A 19,958-nucleotide genomic window follows, 5' to 3' on the forward strand; every position below is an offset into this window, starting at 1 on the left:
TTTTTATCTGGAATGCCTTATTTTATTTTGTATATTCTACTTCGTAACTCTACTCTGAAGGTTTTATTTAGTAAGTTTTATTTAGTCTGGGTCACTGCAATAAAGAATTTGTAATAAAGAATTTGATTGATTGAAACAACAAAATTAAGAATTCCAAAGGAGGCTGAGATAATCAGAACTTTTATAAAAGTTTGGCTTTCTTTTTCTTTTTTTTTACAGAATATTGAAAAATGGAATCCTTGAAGAAGGATCTTGTCCAAAAGGGTTTCATATTAAAGAGAGAGCAATCAGAGAACTTTCCTCTTTTTAGTTCTACATATTACCTTGGTAAACCACAGGGTAACAAAAATTATAGAGTATCAGGGTACTTAGAAAGGCAGCTTACAGGCAACCAAGGGAAGTTTTTTACCCCTCCTCCAGCTGATTCTCCCCTGCAAATGTTTCCATCTATACAGAGCCAGTAGGCTTAGGGGGTGCCAATGCCCCCTAACACCAACATCAACACTGCCCCTCCTTCTGAATCATTCTAAAAATGCCTATCTTCACTTTGGCTGGAGGTGGTGCCATCAGTCAGTGTGGCCTAGAGGCGCCATAGACCCTTGAGTCAGCATTGCATCCATAACATATTACCCCAGTGACTTAATTTACCTGTTAGATTTATGCCCACCTTTTCTGTGCATAGCACTCCCTCACCCAACAGCAACCCTGCTAGACAGGTAGAGTGGAGAAGTGTGACAGGGAGTTTTAAATGGACATGAGTAAATGGGAAAATATTTGCACAGAATAACTGGAAGAAAGAAAGAAAGAAAGAAAGAAAGAAAGAAAGAAAGAAAGAAAGAAAGAAAGAAAGAAAGAAAGAAAGAAAGAAAGAAAGAAAGAAAGAAAGAAAGATCACTGCATTGCAAACTGCCAATATCCCCTAAATATCTCCCAGACCTCTTTTCTGTTACAAGGAAACTTCTAGATTGAGAACTCTATAAGTTTTGTTTCCAATTACCTGCAGAGCTGAGATAATTGACAGTGATCGCTCACTATCACAACTGCCCAATAGCAACCCCCTCCAACTAAGCATATCTATTAGAGGTGGGCTGGTTTATATCTTCTTGCATCAAATTACAGTCTCATTCAATAACCTCTCTCTGCAAGCCTTTCCACAGGTCCCAATCATTTTCTCAATGTATCACTATCCCTTTCACTCTAATATCTTCCTTTTCTCTTAATGCCTTAATTCTACTGATGATGATTTCCCCTCCCCTAAATTCCCTAAAATTTGCATCTTAGCAAATTGTCATCAGCTGTTCTCCAGCTACACTGGGTCACCTGCACTCATAAGAAGAATAATGAGAAATGGGGGAAGGAAGCCTTTCTGCCAATGGGGCGGGTGTCCATGATGGGGAAGAAGGGATGAAAAAAGTCTTATTTTTAGTCACCATCAGTTGCTGGGACACTGTAGTCCAAAACATAGACTGTGGAAAGCTGCACAATAACAATGCAACAGAGTAGCAAAATAATGAGATATTTATTAGTAATTATACTTACTGAAGTCCATTACAGGTAGAAATAGCGGCTTTGGATTTTGAGATGCCTCTGACACTCCCATGATAATAGCAGTGTTCTCCTCCCTGAGAAAGAACAAAAATCCTCTAAGTTTTTGTAATTAGCTTTTAAGAAGACTGATACATATCTGAATGATGGATATATAGTTTATTTATTTATTTATCTATCAAATTTGTCATCACCCATCTCCTCCCACCAGAGGGACTCTGGGCAGTTTACAGCAAAATAATCAATAAAACAATAAATATATAATAAAATTACAATGTATAAAAGTGCACTGTATAAAAACAATTACAAGTAACGAATAAATATATATAAAGATAAAGTCCAGATGGCAATGATCTAATTCAGTCCTTGCATGGGAGGTGTACTTTAGGGTACTAGCCATCCCCAAACATGATGATTCCCCTCCCCAAGCCAGGTGGCAGAGCCAGGTCTTCAGATTCCTCCAGAAGGCCAAGAGTGAAGGGGCTAACCTCACCTCCAGGGGTAAGATGTTCCAGAGGGCAGGAGCTACTGCAGAGAAGGCCTGCCTCCTGGACCCCGCCAGATGGAATTCTACTGATGGGGTCCACAGCATGCCCTCTCTGCATGATTGGGTGGGACGGGTTCACGTAATGGGGAAGAGGCGGTCCCTCAGGTAGCCTGGCCCCATGCCACATAGGGCTTTAAAGGTGATAACCAACACCTTGAATTGGACCCGAAAGCAAACTGGTACCCAGTGCAGCTCACGCAGCAAAGGTGTTATATGCAACCTGCTAGGGGCACCAAAGATAGCCCACGTGGCTGCATTCTGGACCAGCTGTAGCTTCCAGATACTCTTCAAGGGTAGCCCCATGTAGAGCGCATTGCAATAGTCAGTATGGGAGATAACAAGGGCATGAGTGACTGTTCGAAGGGCCTCCCAATCCAGGAAAGGGCATAACTGGTGCAGAACACGAAGCTGTGCAAAGGCCATCCTGACCACGGCTGCCACCTACAATTCAAGCAGGAGCCGTGAGTCCAAGAGGACCCCCAAGTTACGAACTAGGTCTGTTTGGGGCAGTGCAATCCCATCCAGAACCAAAGATGACAAAGTCCTGGATACGGAAGAGCCATTAACCGACAGCCACTCCATCTTACCAGGGTTCAGCTGAAGTCTGCTGTACCCCATCCAGCCCCCTACAGCCCCCAGGCACCGAGAGAAGCCAGTCACAGCATCACTTACCTCACCCGGGGTGGACATGTACAACTGAGTATCATCAGCATATTGATGAAACCTCATCCCATGCTGATGGATGATCTCACCCAGCAGTTTCATGTAGATGTTGAATAGGAGAGGAGAGAGAACCAAACCCTGTGGCACCCCACAAATGAGGGGTCAAGGGTCAGATCTCTCGCTCCCTATCACCACCGATTGGGACTGGCCCTGGAGGAAGGAGGTGAAACAGTGCAAAACTATGCCGCCCACCCCCAACTCTCTGAGCCACCCCAGAAGGATACCATGGTCAACAGTATCGAAAGCCACTGAGAAGTCAAGAAAAGCAAGGATGGATGCACTACCACCATCCCGCTCCTACCTGAGATCATCCATAGGTGCGAGCAATGCTGTTTCCATCCCATATCCGGGCCTGAAACCTGACTGAAAGGGGTCTAGATAATCTGTTCATCCAGAACCCTCTGGAGCTGCAACACCACCACTTTCTCAACCACTTTCCCCCAAAAGGGGAGGTGGGAGACAGGGTGAAAATTGCCCAGTATAGTAGGGTCCAGCGATGGTTTCTTGAGGAGGGGGTGCACCAGCGCCTCCTTAAAGGCAGTTGGAAACAGCCCCTCCCTCAAGGATGTATTAACCATTGCCTGGACCCAACCACATGTCACCTCCCGAGCTGCTTTCACCAGCCAGGAGGGACATAGGTCTAGATGACTATGTCTGGTGGAATTTACTGTCCAGAGGATCCTGTCCACTTCCTCAGGTCCAACAGGATCAAACTGTTCCCAGATAACTAGATAAGTATGCTCCCTTGGTACCTCCACGGACCATGCCTCACATTTGGAGTCTAACTTGGAATGGATCCAAGTGATTTTTTCCTTCAGATGCTCAGAAAACTCCTCTGCATGGCCCTGTAGGTGGGTCACTGGGTCCACCTTACCCAAAAGGGATTGAGTAATTCTAAACAGGGCCATCTGGCGGCATTCTGCGGACGAAATAAGAGCAGAGAAGTATTGACGCTTCACCGCTCTTATCACCACCAGATAGGCCTTAATAGCAGCTCTAACCAGTGTTCGGTCAGATTCCGTCTTTGTCTTCCTCCAGCAGCACTCTAGACATTTCTTCATCCTCTTCAGAACCCTCAGCTCCTCCGTAAACCATGGGGAGTGACGGGTTTGATGGGGCAAGAGAGGCCGCACAGGCGCGATCCTGTCCAAGGCCCTAGCCGCCTCTCTATTCCAGGCAGTGGCTAGGGCCTCCACTGGACCATGCAGCAGATCTTTGGGAATAACCCCCAGTTCTCTTTGAAACCCTACCAGGTCCATCAGTTGCCAGGGGCAGATCAATCGAGTGGGTCCAACCTCCCTGTGGAGAGGGGCGCCATAAGAGAATCTCAGGGCCACCAGGGCATGATCTGGCTATGACAGTGGGGACAGCTGTAACTCTCCCCTCAGAACACAGTGCCACTGCTCCAACAAGAAAACCAAATCCAGGGTGAGACCACTGTCTCGAGTTGGGTCCCGAATAATCTGGGACAGGCCCATGGCTGCCATAGTAGCCATGAACTCCCGAGCTGCCTCGGAGGCACGTCCCAGGGGTGGTAGGTTGAAGTCCCCCAAAAACATAAGTCTGGGGAACTCCACTGCCAACCCTGAGATGGCTTCCAGCAGCTCAGGCAGGGAGGCTGCTACGCAGCAAGGAGGCTGGTACACTAGCAATGCTCCCAACTGTTCTCGGGAACACAACTTGAAGAACAGGGTCTCACACCCAACCACTTGGGGAGCAGGGCCCCTGAAGGCCACAAGAGACTCTCAGATGACAACAGCACCCCTCCTCCCCTGCTCTGGTGTCTCTGTTTAAGCCTGTATAGGACAATAATACCTAAGTGAAAAGTGTGCATGACTTTTTGAATACAGAATTTTAAGTATACTCCCCCCAAATTAAAAAAAAATTAAAAAGTGGTTTACTGAATGAATTAAAAGTGCAATTCTCAAGAAAGAGCTAAGAAGTAAGCCTACCCAACTGGACATGGGCAGATCTATTACCAAGCAGACAGAACTGTAATGGCAAACAGTTAAGTTATAATTAAAATACCAATTACTAAATATTTATATATAGTTGACTGTTATTTGAAAATTGCACTGTTTTTTATATAGTTGACTATTATTTGGAAACTGCACTGTTTTTGATCAAACATAAAACTAACTGAAAATGCCATAAATATATACATCAAGTGAACATAGGTACTCTTTTTACTACAACACAGTAAAATTCACTTGTAAGTGTCCCAGTTTAATGTCAGGTAAGACAGCTATAATAATATACCTTTTTGAAACACCAAAACTTACTTTTATTTAACAGTTTGCAATTGCCCAGTACATTGTTTACAACTGATAATTCTTATACTCGTCAGAATAATAAGCAGTTCAGCAATGATGAAACTGAAGTTGAATTTGAAGCAAGAGAATGGGACTAATAATATTCAGCATTTTGCCCATTTTCTACACTAAATCCTTTGGACGTTTTCTGTTTTTTTTTAATTGTTTAGTTTTTTAAAATTTCTTAATATTTTTATATATAATATTAAACAAAAATTAAGCAGTATTTTAAACTAGGCAGGCGGTGATTTCAAAGCCTAATCTTATTAAAACTTATTGTCCTACTATCCTATCATAGCAAACAGCAGATATATCAAATGCCACAGATACTAGTAGACAAAACGGACATTGCACACTTTGAAGAGCTTGACAAAAAAAATATGCTAATGTTATCAAAAACAAGAAAAAAAGACTACAGTACCTTTGAATATTGTGGTTTGTCATCTTCATAATGAATTTCCACATAATCAGAGGATAATAAATCACTGCAAACAAACAAGGGAAAAATATATCAGTATAATCTACTATAGAAATCTGACCAATTTTGACTTTATTAATCCTGGCAACATAATTTTAAAATAAAGAATAGTTATCCTGATAAATGTTATTAGTGCAAATCTGAATTTGATTATTGCATATTATGTTTAAGTGGTTAAGATATAGGGAGATTGTGAGTTCTAGTCCCACCTCAGGCTGGGTGACCTTGGGCCAGTCATTCTCTCTCAGCCTTAGGGAGAAGACAAGGGCAAAACACTCCCAAAAATACTGCCTAGAAAAGTGAATGGACTTGTCCATGTAGTTGCCAGGAGTCAAGACTGCCTCAAAGGCACCTCCACCCCAAAAAAACCTGACCCAAAGCCAATGTTACTTAGTTTTATGCAAAATTAGCATTTATGCATCACATTTCTTTTGCACTGCTCACAAAAATTCACAAGACATGTGAATGTCAGGTGGCATGACACATGTGCAATGCAAACCTTATTAATGTATAGGAAGAATTTTTAGGCCTTCTAGCAAACACCCTAATTTTGGTTTTAGAATGATTTAGAATAATACTCTGCATTGTTGAGCAAGGGCTAACAATGATCTCTTAAGGCCAATAGGGTGTTAGAGAGGATCACAGCGTCATCAGCATTTAGAAAGGTAGAGATGTACCTTCCTGCCAGCTTTGGGGGATAGTGGTCTGAGATACCCAAATAGTCAACTAAGCTTTCAGTATAGAAGCTGAACAAGAGAAGGGCTAAAATGCAGCCTTGCTTAACTCCCTTCTCAAATGGAATTAAGTTGGTAAAATGGCCCTGGGGATTACATCTGACCCACACAGATGTGTCTCATGCAACAAATACATTGGATATAAAAGCCTCCTGTCTATAGAGGAAGTTTTTAATTTCCCCCTAACACTATCCCATGAAATGGAGTCAAAGCAGATTTTAAATCAATAAAAGCTACCTAAAGAGAGGTTACAGGTAAAGTATTTCTCTATCAAGTTTTGCGAAACTATACATGATAGCTGATCAACCTTCTTTGAAACCAGTCAGCTGTTCCTCAAGCACTTTTCCTGCTCCAGCTGGTCATAAAACTTCCTCCATTACAGCTGGTCATAAAACTTCCATTGCAAGTGTCTGGCATAAAGCTTGTGATGGTGCTGGGAAAGCTTATTGGTCTATAATTTGAAGGATCCTCTCTAGTGCAATTCTCATAGATAGGCACTATGATTGCAACAACCCAGTCCTTAGGAATTTGCCCAAGCTGGTCAATACACATAAACAGTGCTGCTAATATAGGGGCCCACTAGTCCCCTCTATCAAATTCAGCAAAGTCAAGTCATTTCAGGTGCCTCCCCCAATTTCAGTTGGACAATCAAATCCACAACTTCAGTGGAACCAACCAGTGGCCATGCAGGCAGGTCTGTCAGATTGTTGGATAAATGGCTGCTACCCTCAGCTTGCAGTATAACTCCTTAAAATGTATTTCCCATTTTTTTGGAAGAATTAAACTGTCTAATGAGGATGACCCCCTACTTGAATAATCAGATAGTAAGCTCCAGAAAAGGACAGAGTTCTTAGTCCTAACAGCCTGGAACAAGCGGCCACGCTATTTTCGTGTCCTCCCCACAGGGGTTGTTTATACTGACCCTTTTGTCTTAAGAGCTCTTGGTGGAAAGAGATTCTGGATTGGACGTGTGTATCCTACAACGTCTTTGCCAACCTACTTTCTCTATCAAACCATAGCCAAGGGTCAGGCCTGTCTTTTATGATGGTTAGAGTGCTAAGCAATCATGAATTGCTGAAGTTCAGAAGGAACTCCATCATACTCCAGCATAAACAAATTCACCAATTCTGCTTTATGTAATAGATGGTGAATCCTCTGTAGGAGGTCGGAGCTGAAATTCTCCATCTGTGGCAGCCCTGTCCACATATGCAGACCATTTCATCTGGTGGGTTTTCCCAGCTGAGTACAGATTGGAATGATACAGTCTTCCACAAAAACGAAGTGGAAGATGTTATCAGGTTATCATTATTAAAGTACACAGAAATATCAAATAAATCAATAAACTGAAGGAGGTTTATATAGTCAATGAGACTTGTTTTATTCCCTCCCCAATAAATGAGTACTGCTGGATGATCATTTGGGAGAGAACTGTTTAAAATGTTTAAGTTATACTGATAGGACATCTGTGACAAAGTTCTGCAATGTGAGAATCAATGTTTATTGTTGTGACCGCAGATACGTGACACGGCATAAAAGAATAAATTGTTAATAATGATGAAAAAGAAAAAGAATACAACAAAGAGGAAAGCATACAAGAGAATTAAATTAAGATGGAACTCACACTACAATTGACAGCTTCCTTCTTTTCTTTCTTAGCTTAAAAGAAAGCATGGCAAAAGTAGCAACTGATTGCTAACAGATGGAATCATATCTGCAAGAAGGTTGTTCAGTCATTCAGTATCTGACCCCTTAAGTTTGTTTATTGTCAATGTTTTCTCCCTGATTTCATCATAGGTAGGGCAGCAGAGGACATACTGAATAATGTCCTCCACTTGGCCAGCATCTCAGGGCAGAGATGCTCTTTCACTGGTCATTTACAAAATCTGCCTTCAAGGTATGCCAAAGGCATGATCTGTAGATGGAGAGATGTAAAAGCCTTCCTCATGAAGTGTTAGTGATGTTAACCAGATACTGGGAGAGGAAGTCTATAGAAGAACGTGCTGGTCGAAGCACTTGTCCCTCAGGTTCAAGCAAGCAGGAATTATAAGTTATAAGGCATATAAGGTATTTCCATCTGGTCCTAACCTGGTATTAAAATCACCTCCAATCATGAATGCTCTCGTTTGGGACTTAACATTTTCCAGGGGGCAATTAATTATTAGCCAGGTGGCTTATTGGGCATGCATAGTCACTGGCATAGTGTAGCAATTGTATTTCTATCACCACTTCTAAAGTGATAGGCACCAGCACTGCAAGTCTTCCTTTGGAATTACCCATGCAAAGTGGGGCTACAGTTTCAAACACATACCGTAGGCATTATAACGACTCATCATGAGCACTTCTCATGCCCATGTTTTTTGGACTAAGATGATATCATGCTTAGTTAAGTGACGGTAGAGGCATCTCTGGTGCAGGAATGCCCTTTTGTGGCAACTCAGGACAACAGGGATATCCTATGTTGTCTTCTACCCATCAGTTCGGCCAGAAGCTGATGGATGGGCAATCTCTTGCACCTCTTGGGGTGCAACTGTGGTGTAGCAAGCATCCATCTGAGTAGATGTGTCTAAGTTTCAGTTGGTTATCAGCTGGGTTTCTCCTCCATGCTGTGAGGGCCACTGTTCCAATGCAAGGTGAACTGTATTAGGAGGCCCCATACCTATGGAGTTTTCAAAGGTATTAATCTGGTGCTCATCCTGGCTTGGGGGCAATATTTCCATCTCAAGACAGGGCTTGCAAATGACAGCAGATAACAGAAGCAAATCATATTTAGTCTAAGCTGCATTCAGCAATTCGACTTATGTAGAAGGAGAGTCTTCCTCAGCAGCAAAATCCTTTCCCAATGAACCCTGTATGATGAGTTCCTATTGGAGGGAAGGGTAAACTTCAGTGGTCATATTGGCCATATGTTTACCGAAGTCAATCTAGAATTGTGGGGTGGTGTCAGTTTTATTTGTAGTATTTACACCTTCAGTTAATAGGGGAGACCTGTGACACTAGTGGCTGTGCTTGATTGTGTGCTCATTTCAGCAACCACTTTAATTCATGGAGCTCCTTAGGAATTCACCTGTGCTCTCCCTTATCTCTTGCACTTGAGAAGTTGCAGACTTCTGCATCTGTGTTCATAGAAAGGAGTTTGGGAAGACAATTATTCATATCTCACAGTTACTCACATTATGTCATGCTCTGTTTTGTATGTTTTTTTTAAAGTGATAAGAAGTTGACAGTCACAAAAGACTCTGTTAACCCTTATGGAATAGCTGCATGAGAGACTCCTCTCCAGTTTTATTAATTTAGGTGGCAAAGAAGAACATTTAAATGTAACTAAAATTCTCCTTCTATAGGGATGGCTAGGCAAGAATTGAACAGAGTCCAGGTTTGGAGATATTAATCTAAATAGCTGGTTTACTATTGTACTCACTGATCATATCGTCTCTTCTTGGTGTAACCACCTCCCTTCATTCAGCTGGTCATCTCTAACTGAAGGTTGTAAAATTGTTGAAACTTTGATATGTGAATTTATTTATTTATATAGTTATTTATACTCCAAATTTAGTCACCGCCCATCTCACTAAGAGTGACTCTGGGTGGAATTAGGGGATGGTTTCAAAAAACTATGTATTGGCTTTGTTCTACTGCATCCTTCCTTCTCCCTTTTGCAGTTCTGGATTACAGATTTTTCAAAGACATGTTTGAGATGGTCTTTTTGAATATTGCGACTACAGTTTCTGCCATTAAAAGACTTGCCCTGCTCAAATATTTGAGGCGAGGCACCTTAGGGAGAAAGGGATGGCAAGCAGACCTCTTCTGGAATTTAACGTTCTTTCCCCTGGGCTTGGGCTTCTCAATGTGGGGAAAATTTGGATTTGCACTTCTCCTTCCTCCTCAGGACGCTCTGCCTCTATGCCATTCAGCATCTCATACCCAATTCTGTGTAAGAATTGGGGGGTGCTCATATCAGGAATTAGGAAGGAGGCCATTCTCATTGGCTTCCCAATCTTGTCCACATGGTGTAAATGAGGCTGCAGGTGGGCCCTAGCCCTTTTCTTTCTATTATTTGTCATAGGGTCAGTATTAGTTGGTAGGAGCTGCTCCAATGTGTAGGAAGGCAATTTGTATTAGAGCTTCTCACAGAAGGATGTTGCCATCTTGCTCTGCTACCACCACCACAAATCAAAAGCAATTGTGTGAGACTTCACCCATATTCAAAAGTCAAGTTTAAAAGGTAAAGTCTCCTTTATGTTGAGTTCAGCTCCTGGTGATTTTACAGATATATCTATGGTGCTTAACATCAATAGCACAGAATTTGTTTGCCACTCACTGCTTTCTTCCAGGTTGTTTTTTTCAAGATTACATTGCCCTAAAACCAGGAAATGAAACTATAGGGCTATTGCCCTCTTGCCCACTGAATGTTATATTGCAGGGGTCCCCAAACCCTGGGCCGTGGACCAGTACCTGTCCGTGGCCTGTTAGGAACTGGGCCGCACAACAGGAGGTGAGTGGTGGGCAAGCAAGCAAATTTACAGCCTGAGTATTTACAGCTGCTCCCCATCGCTCGCATTACTGCCTGAGCTCCGCCTCCTGTCAGAGAAAGCAAGCCCATTGGCTGCTATCTCCAAATGGTGCAAAGAAAAAAAAAGGTTGGGAAAAAGAAGAAGAGCTTGAATCATCCCGAAACCACCACCACCACCACCCCAGTCAGTAGAAAAATTGTCTTCCATGAAACCAGTCCCTGGTGCCAAAAAGGCTGGGAACCGCTGTCATATTGAACTACATTTTAGTATAGAGGTGGGCAATCCTGTGCCTCAGATGTTGCTAATTTAAACTTCAAAAGTCCAAAACATCTGAGGGGCAACACACTATCCCTCCTTTAGGGCTATATAATTGAGTAAAGGTAGCCTTCCATGTTCTAGGACTGGGCACCCTTCAAAAATTACTCAGAGGAATGCTTCTGACCTCATGCAAGCACAGCACTTCTCTGCTATTCATTAAAGCAGCCACATAAAGATTTCAGGGTTCCTGGCAAGAAAGGCCTTTTAACTTATAAATGAATTGATCGCAGTAGCATTATATTATGATATAATAAACATAAATTATCCCATTCACTAATCCAGCCCTAGTAAAACAACTTTAAGATTAGGGACTATGAGTTATGGGTCCTAGAAGAAAGCAGAAAACCCTCCAGCCGCTGAAGTCCAGCATACACCAAAGGATCAAATCCAGATGCAAGCCTAGTATGAACAATATGGGGCTACAAACTTTCTCCCTGGCTCCCCTACTGTGCTCCCAATTCAGATCAGAACCCTCCCTACTCCATAGTTCAAAAATTATCAAATTATTTAACTGGATCACTTTGGGACAATGTCAGTGACAACACACTGGGAATACTTGGGATCACAAATGCAATAGGGAGCACAGGGTTAAAGCATCACAATACAGGTCAAATTCCTGTCAAATGCTTACTGTCAAATAAGACATAGCTGTTAAAATAAATTACTGTTTGGCACTTAAATGTAAGAGTTGACTACAGATTTACAAGCTTCCTCATCCTGGTTCATCTTTCATAATTATATTCTCCCACCTTCTGCATATCCTCCATATCCAATGTTCATGGCTATGACTCATTGCTACATCTTACCAATATCAACATGGCTAATGCTAACAAAGGTTTGGGCTGTAATGGACTGTGAGAATAACCTTGAGGAACAGGAGGAAGAGCCATATACAAGACAATGGTCAGATAAAAGAAATCTGAGTCCAAAGCAGAAATGTAATTTGAGAAAATGTCTCAGACTTGACCCTCCCTAGTTCTCTTTATGATAAAGGCAGGGAGCGGGGAGGCACATTCAGACTTGCAAGACTGTTACTATAACCCTATAATAAAAGTAGTATTAGCCTTTATAGCTTTGGTTTCTTTGTGTGGTCTACCTTGAAGGGCTGTCAGGTCCTCACAGGATTGTAACCTACATGAGATCCTGATTTCAAATCCTGATGCAAACTCTTAATTAGTAATCTTGGTTTATACTTAACTTGTTATATCCTACCTTTCCTTCAATAGCTCAAGGAGGAATATCACATTCCCTTCTCAGATTTGCTCTCCACAACTTCCCTGTGAAACAGGATGGGCTGAGGGAGATAGTGACTGGCCCAAAGTCACCCAGTGAGCTTAAACAATGAGAATAGCAATGAACCTGGATCTCCTCAGACCTCATTCCAACCTAGTCCTAGTTCTCCATAACCACTACTCCACAAATAATTATAAGGTCTAAGGACAGTGGTGAAGGAATCCACATATGGGAGGAAAAGTCAGAAGTATGTTCCTGTGGCATTTTCTCAGTCTCTTAAAGATGAGAAGTGGTAATAATCATGCAAGAGGGAAGAGGTAGAGAGTACAGTGTGCAAATACAGGTCTACCACTCTTAGGTAAATCTGAAGGGTCACTGGTACAGCATTGTTGAGTCCAGCATTTTAGACAGTCAACAAGAGAAAGGTAGTAGATAGTAGCAGATGAGACTGGCCAGGAACTGTCTGGGACAAGATATGCCTGGATCAGCCTGAAATGGCTGAAATAAGCACCTCTGACCCCACACACTACTGGTCATCTGACCAGTACAATGGGGGGTAAAGTGTAACAGATTGTCCCATGTGGTAACTTTCATTGGAAGCTGCCAGCTTAAGGGGCAAAACACCAAAGCTGTTCAATGCTTTGTATTCAAGAGAAAAAAAGTGCTCTGGAGCTCTCCCCACCCTCCATCCGTGCAAACAGGGAGAAAGAAGATGGGGTTTTCCAAGATACATTAGTAGAGGGTATAGCACAGGTGTTCAAATAGTGGACATCTTTCATGGGAGGTTTCATCCCTTACTGCAGGATCCAACAATACAGAGGACATTTGCACTGTAAAAAGAGACTTGGATTCCAAAATATAATTCTTTGAAGGGACAGAGAGTCTGAGCTCAGACAATTTAGGATTTTGAAGTGCAGCTATTGCCTGTCCACACCAACGATCAAGACAATAAGTGCTGTGATGAATCAGAGGACAATCCTTGTTTGTTTTTTCTTAAGTTGCCACCAATGCTTAGAGTGATTGTTATAGCTAATCATCTGAATTTGGATTTCTTAGATATCAGCACTGACAATGATTTGCCTGATATTTACAGAGCCTTTTAGATGGCACCAAGAGAATACACCTGAAGGAGAAAGTAAGAGAATTATCAGCTGAAAAATCATCTTTGTAACAGATTGCTTACTAATGGTGAGCTGCAGCAATGATATTTATTGAATCTGGAAAATACAAATTAGCAGAAGCAGCCATCTTCTGCTAATTCTCCCAATTCCTCTGAAGTTGAGAAGATCTATTATGTCAAAATAGCAAAGCAAAATTCTGCCAATGAGAGAATTTTAACTAATGCTCTTCTTTAAAACAGAAGAGATACTGCATGCTTACTCCTACATTCATTCAAGCTCAAATGTACAGGAACAACCCAATGAAGAGAATTCTGATATTCTCTCTTGAGTTGTTCTGAGATGGGAATATTAAAATCCCATGCAATTTCATCATTCTCATGCAGGAGCTCGGGAATTAAATTGCTGAAAATATCTCAGATTTGGCAATCTGATCAGATTTCAGCTATTTTTAGTTATGTTTATAGTTTAGCACTTGCACTGCTGAATGATACTGAAGGATGACGCCCCACACCTGGAAATGTTGTTGAGTCCTAATATAAAACAATACATTAATTCTTGTAATAAAGAGATGATGTGGATTAAAATTTCATCTCAAGGAAGAAAGCCAGTTTGGTCTAGTAGTGGTCTAGGCAACGGGCTAGAAACCAGGAGATTGAGAGTTCTAGTCTTGCCTTAGGCATGAAAATTGGTTGACTTTGGGCCAGTCACTCTGTCTCAGCCCAATTCACCTCACAGGGTTGTTGTTGTGGAGAAAATAGGAGGAAGGAGTATTAAGTATGTTCACCACCTTGAATTATTTATAAAAATAATAAAGGTGGGATAGAAAATAAATAACATCTCCTTGCCCTACCTTTTTACTTAAATCTTCTTCCTTCCATTCTCTATACCCAGATTCTTCTGCTTCTTTCTTGTCCTTCCTTCCCTGCTAGTGTAGCTTTTACCAAGATATTTAAATAAGAGCAGCAACCAGCTACATCACTGTTATCTACAATGTTTGTTGCATGTGATTTTACCAGCTGAAGTTACCTAAGTCACTGTAATACAATTTACGAAATATGTTAACATTTTACAAAGGAAGATTTGAAGCTCATAAATAAATACTTATCCAGAGACAATAACTGTGAAATTTGCTGGCAATGTGCTGAAGGACATCAAGCATGCCAAATACGTTAAATATTAAGATATATGGTGGCCTTTGTCATCCAGATCTGAGCAAAAACAATGACCGTTATTTAGAAATCATTAATTGTCTGCCGTTGTGTTATCTCTTTGCAAAAATGTTTGAGATGGGAGTCCTGACTGCATCTTTGCAGTTTGGCAACACTTTCCAGGAAATGGGTATACTGTATGAACTTTTCCTTTCATTAAAATCCTTATTTTTAAATAAATAACTACTATAATGAACAAAATAAATGAGAACCACAAATACAAACTTACTTGTTCAGTGAGAGGTCAAGAATAAATGTAGAACCAAAGGCTTCAATCTGGAAACTTGCCTGAGCTAGATGCACAGCCTGAAGAAAAGAAAAGAAGAATGTGAGGGCAGAAATTGAGACAAAAAACATGCATAAGAAAAACTTGGTTATTTCATCAAATTATTCATATAAATCTATCTCATTAGGATCTTACCCAGCTGCAGTCAACAAATACAAAGCAAAAACAATATGGAAAAATATTACTGAGTCTTATATAAATTGTACATGTACAGCTTGCAAAGCTATCTGGGATTTTTTTGAGCTTGTAGAAACCAAAGAAGTGGATAGCATCCTCTGTAATATGGACACTACCATCTGTGAGCTGCATCCATGGTTTTCCTAGCTTCTTTGAGCACTGGAGGTTATGGGTGGCTGGATTTGAGAGATGGTTAATTCTCCTCTGAAATGAGAGTGTGTTGCTATTGGCCTTGAAAAAGGCAGTGGTGTGCCCTCTCTTGAAGATGTCATTTCTTGATCTAGCCTTGCCTGATAGCTATCAACCAGTCTTCAACCTTTTCTTCTTAGGGCAGTTTATAGAAAAGGTTTTAGTGGTGGTTGAGCTACACAGGATCTTAAATGAAGCAGATTATCTGGATTCTTGGGCTCAAGCATGGGATGGAATCAGCATTGGTCTCTCTGATAGATGACCTACATTGGCCCCTGGAGAATGGGAGTTCTCCCACCTAGACCTATTTGACCTCTCAGCAGCTTTTGAGTCCAGTAATCATGGTATTCTACTGGACTGCTTATGGGGGCTGAGAGTTGGAGGCACAATTCTGCAGTAGTTCCACTCCCACTGTCAGGAGCAGTTTTAGTCAGTAATGGAGGAAGGAAGAGAGATCGAGCCTATGGATGTTCTACAGAATTCAGGTCTTTCCCCACTTCCATTTAACATCTATACAAAGCTGCTGATTTGGGGTGAGTTATCAGTACACTGATGATACTCCTGTATCTTGCCACCCCAGGCTGTACTAGACATGCTGTAGAAGTTCTGGCCTGCTGTCGGGAGGCTATGACAGTCTGGAAACAAGCTTATGCTTAGTCCAAGCAGGACAGAATTTCTATTTGTCCAGAAATATTTAGGATCTAAAATGGCATCAATATTGGCTATAGATGGAGTCATTCCTGGTGAAAGGGCAGGTCTGCAATTTGGTTACCAATAGGGTTCTGAGTTTTTACACAGCTGATCCTTTTTACCAATAGGATTTCTGCAGTTTTACATTTTTTGGCCATTTCTGCTTTTGTGACTGGGGTTCCTGTTAATGCTGTACATGCTTTCATTAAAAACAGTGATAATAGAATAAAAACCCATCAAAATCTCAAATCATACCTAAAACAACACTTACAATTTGAGCACTATGTCTGGCAGATTAATTTTAGATGAAAGAGCTACTTAATTATAAATGATTTTGGTGGGAAAAGTATCAAGAAAAAGAATCAAACAAATCTCTGAAGGACGAGACTTTTAAATCTCAATGCTGCTGTTAAAAATACCTTTTTTGTTCCCACTAGAAGCACTTCAAAAATTGGCAGAATGAGAGATGGGCCTATCAATAGTTTAGCAGGCACATATGGAAAAAATATATTTTAGGTAACTTGCTTTCAAGCTACTTAGCAGCACTTGTAATTGAGTCTGGACTCGAAATGGATTCTTAGCCCGTTAAACTGTTGTAACACAAAATTAACATGCTTGCTATACAATCAACTACCTGGCAGTTTCACAATATTTCTCAGAAACACCTTATTACTTGCAGTTTGGTTCGCTTCGATTGGTACTCGCAGTAATCCAGAGAGGATTAAGGGGGCACAGCAATGACCCTTTAGTTAAAGAACGCCCCCCCCAATGCACACATAATGTGTTAAGCCTAGGTTTTGCTAAAACAGCCCTCCTTTTGAAGGAAGTACCTCAGAACCAGGCAGACTCTCCCAAAACAGAAAAATGCCCCAGGCAGTTGTCAGTAGCAGCTCAAGAAGCAGTTTCTGGTTCACCACTCACTGCACGTGCACAAATACTTAAGCAGGGCTACTGTATCTGACTGCAAAATGTGGATAACCACTAGATGGCAGCAAGGAGTTTGAGTACTTGAAGAAGAGTGGACAGTGGCAGACAGGAAGCAACAGTCTTAGCAACGGCATCAGGACTCAGGCTCACTTCCTAATGCCAGGGTTTTCTTTGACTCATGAGTTTTGGGATCTCCTAATTGGGAAGGGAGAGAAGGGTGGAAGAGAAAACGTACTCTGTTCTTCATTTCCTAACAATGGTTTCATAGTAATCTATGAACTTGGTTTGAGCAGGAAATCAAGGTGCACACAATGTAAGAAAACAGGAGGGAACAGAAAATGTCTGGAATTACTAAAGCTACTTCACTAAAATAAACTTTTCCGACATTAGCTTCCATTCCCCATCCCCCACTTTTTTCCCCTTTTGCTGTGTTTTTGCCCCAGGTTGAGTTGTATTGTAGATTAACATTAATAAATATGTAAATGTATACAAATCAATGTGTCCTGGATTTTATTCTTGGAACTCTGATCACCCTAACAAAGCCATAATTCGTTTCAGTCGGGGTCAGCATGTTGTCTAATACAACAGTTGTGGTTTACAAACCATGATAGTTAAGAGCAATCTGTGATTACAGCTAATTGAATCAATAAGCCATGGTTAAACAAGCTGTTATGTAATTTATGAATCCTGATAGTCCACAATTACAAACATTGATAGGGTTTTCACAGGCATCCATCTTTGGTTATCTCAATAATACTAACTTGGGCCAAAGAGTAATATTTCGCTGGAAGATTTCTCCTACTGGCCCCATCATGATACAGGGATTTTACTGTTTGCTTTTCTGCGGCAGGTTGAAGATCTAAATAGAGAGTACAGAGTCTAAACCAGGGTTTCTTAACCAGGGTTCCATGGAACCCTAGGGTTACACGAGAAGTCACTAGGGGTTCCCTGAGAGATCACAATTTATTTAAAAGATTATTTCAAATTCAGGCAACTTCACATTAAAGAGGTAAGTTTCATTCTTTATTTTTAGTTTAAGAACACTGTTAATGCATGTATACAGGCCTACATATGAAACAAATATAATAATTTTGTAACTTCTGGCCTATATTTGAGCCTGAATGTTCAAGGGTTCCCCGAGGCCTGAAAAATATTTCAAGGGTTCCGCCAGGGTCAAAAGGTTGAGAAAGGCTGACCTAAAGCAACAGATTCAATATGGGATTTGCATGAATATATCTTCTTTTGGGCCTGCAGTTTTTCCTTTCTTCTGAGTCCTGGCCTGTTTGGGACCTTTGTTTGTTTGTCTGTTTAAAATAGTTTCATTTTGGACTTCCAAGTGACAGCGAGCTAAGACGTCTCTGAAGGAGAGGAGACAATGCTGCAGCCAAGACAGACACACCGGTGACAAGTCTGGTCCAACAGAACTTCTCCAGATAAGGGGAGGATGAGAGATCACCCACTTGTGCTCCAGACGGCTGCTCCTTGTGAGGAGACTGCAGGTCAGTGGTCAACTTGCAGGTTTGAGCGCCAGGAGACAAGGGAAGCCATCAAGCCCTCAACCACAATGGAGCCTATATGGACACTAGGTTCATCAAACCTCACTTTCCAAACCCTTTTGGAATATAACTATTTTAAAGTTAAAAGAGATATTCCAAACAACAAGTTTGAAAAACTACCTGGGGAGTGATCCTTCGTTCCAGAGAGAAAATAAAAATTAATTAACAATTTAAAGATTTAAAGATACAAAGTAAATGGCTAAAAGCTAGATAAGAATTTAATCCAAGGAAGTTTGAAATGAACTAAGGGACCAGACAAATTTGAGATATTTGATTTAATATTTGAAATATTATGACTTTTGCTACAGGACTTTGGAAATAATTAAAAACAAAACAGTATCTTCGTGGGAACAGAAATTGTTTAGTCTTTCAGGAAAGAGATGATAGGCTGAAGCAAAAGAAATTTCAGACAGACTATGTGATATATAAATGAGACACTAGAGGGGACTAAAGACTCCAGGCAGAGGGAAAAAAGAAAGAAAAGCCTGCTTTTTACTTTTGAATTTTATGATTAGCAGTGACACTTATAAAAATGACAGATAAAGGTAATACATTGGAGACACTTCAAAGGATTTTTGAAGAAATGGGAAAGAAGCTCACAGCTAAAATGACAGCAACAAGATCTGCATATATGAATGCATTATTCAAAAAAGATTTTAAAGAAGAAATGAAAGATGTGAAGGAGAATAATTTGGAAGAATTTACAGACCGACAGGATGAAGAGGTAAAACAAATTCTAACCTATGCAGAAATACCAGAAAATAAAATAGAAGTTGTGGACTATAAAACAGAGATGAAAACTAAAGTGGAAATACAAATGATCAGCCAAGAGATGAAAAATGACCTTGGTAATGACTCATTATTGGATTTACAAAAGAGAATTGTTAAAGCCTTGAAGAAACTCCCCAAATGGGAGAAAGAAAATTTGGAAATTTGGATCAAATCCTATGATAGCTTTTTAATGGAGTAAAGATTAAAATTGTTAGGAGCAAAAGAAAGGAATATAAAGTTAATCTGTTTGACCAGGGTTAAAATAAGAAATACTTTTATAAAGTTCTGGGTACCCTTTATGGACTTTTTTCTGATTCTGGACAGAAACATTTAATGATTTGTGGATTTGTGGATGGATAAGGGTGGGGATATGGGAAGAAGTGATTTATGTAATATAATATCAAAGGGTAAAGGTAAAGGTTTCCCTTGACATTAAGTCCAGTCGTGTCCGACTCTAGGGGGCAGTGCTCATCTCCGTTTCAAGCCGAAGAGCCGGCATTTGTCCGTAGACCCTTCCGTGGTCATGTGGCCGGCATGACTGAACGGAACGCCGTTACCTGCCCGCCGAAGCGGTACCTATTAATCTACTCACATTTGCATGTTTTCGAACTGCTAGGTTGGCAGGAGCATAA

The 19,958-nt window shown here is 41.0% G+C and overlaps 1 protein-coding gene across 3 annotated transcripts in view; it reads right to left on the reverse strand.

Moving 5' to 3' along the window:
* The window catches only part of ADAM23 (ADAM metallopeptidase domain 23), an 86,172-nt gene that overhangs the window by 55,758 nt on the left and 10,456 nt on the right, over positions 1–19,958 (reverse strand). For all 3 annotated transcript variants that reach the window (XM_063317947.1, XM_063317948.1, XM_063317946.1), the window contains exons 3-5: positions 14,960–15,036; positions 5,549–5,612; positions 1,540–1,622 (exon numbers count right to left, since the gene is read on the reverse strand). In XM_063317947.1, the coding sequence (XP_063174017.1) occupies positions 1,540–1,622; positions 5,549–5,612; positions 14,960–15,036 (224 nt within the window). The remainder of the gene's footprint in view (positions 1–1,539; positions 1,623–5,548; positions 5,613–14,959; positions 15,037–19,958) is intronic.

This window comes from Candoia aspera, chromosome 1 (genome assembly GCF_035149785.1).
Source record: "Candoia aspera isolate rCanAsp1 chromosome 1, rCanAsp1.hap2, whole genome shotgun sequence".
Classification (NCBI taxonomy): Eukaryota; Metazoa; Chordata; class Lepidosauria; order Squamata; family Boidae; genus Candoia; species Candoia aspera.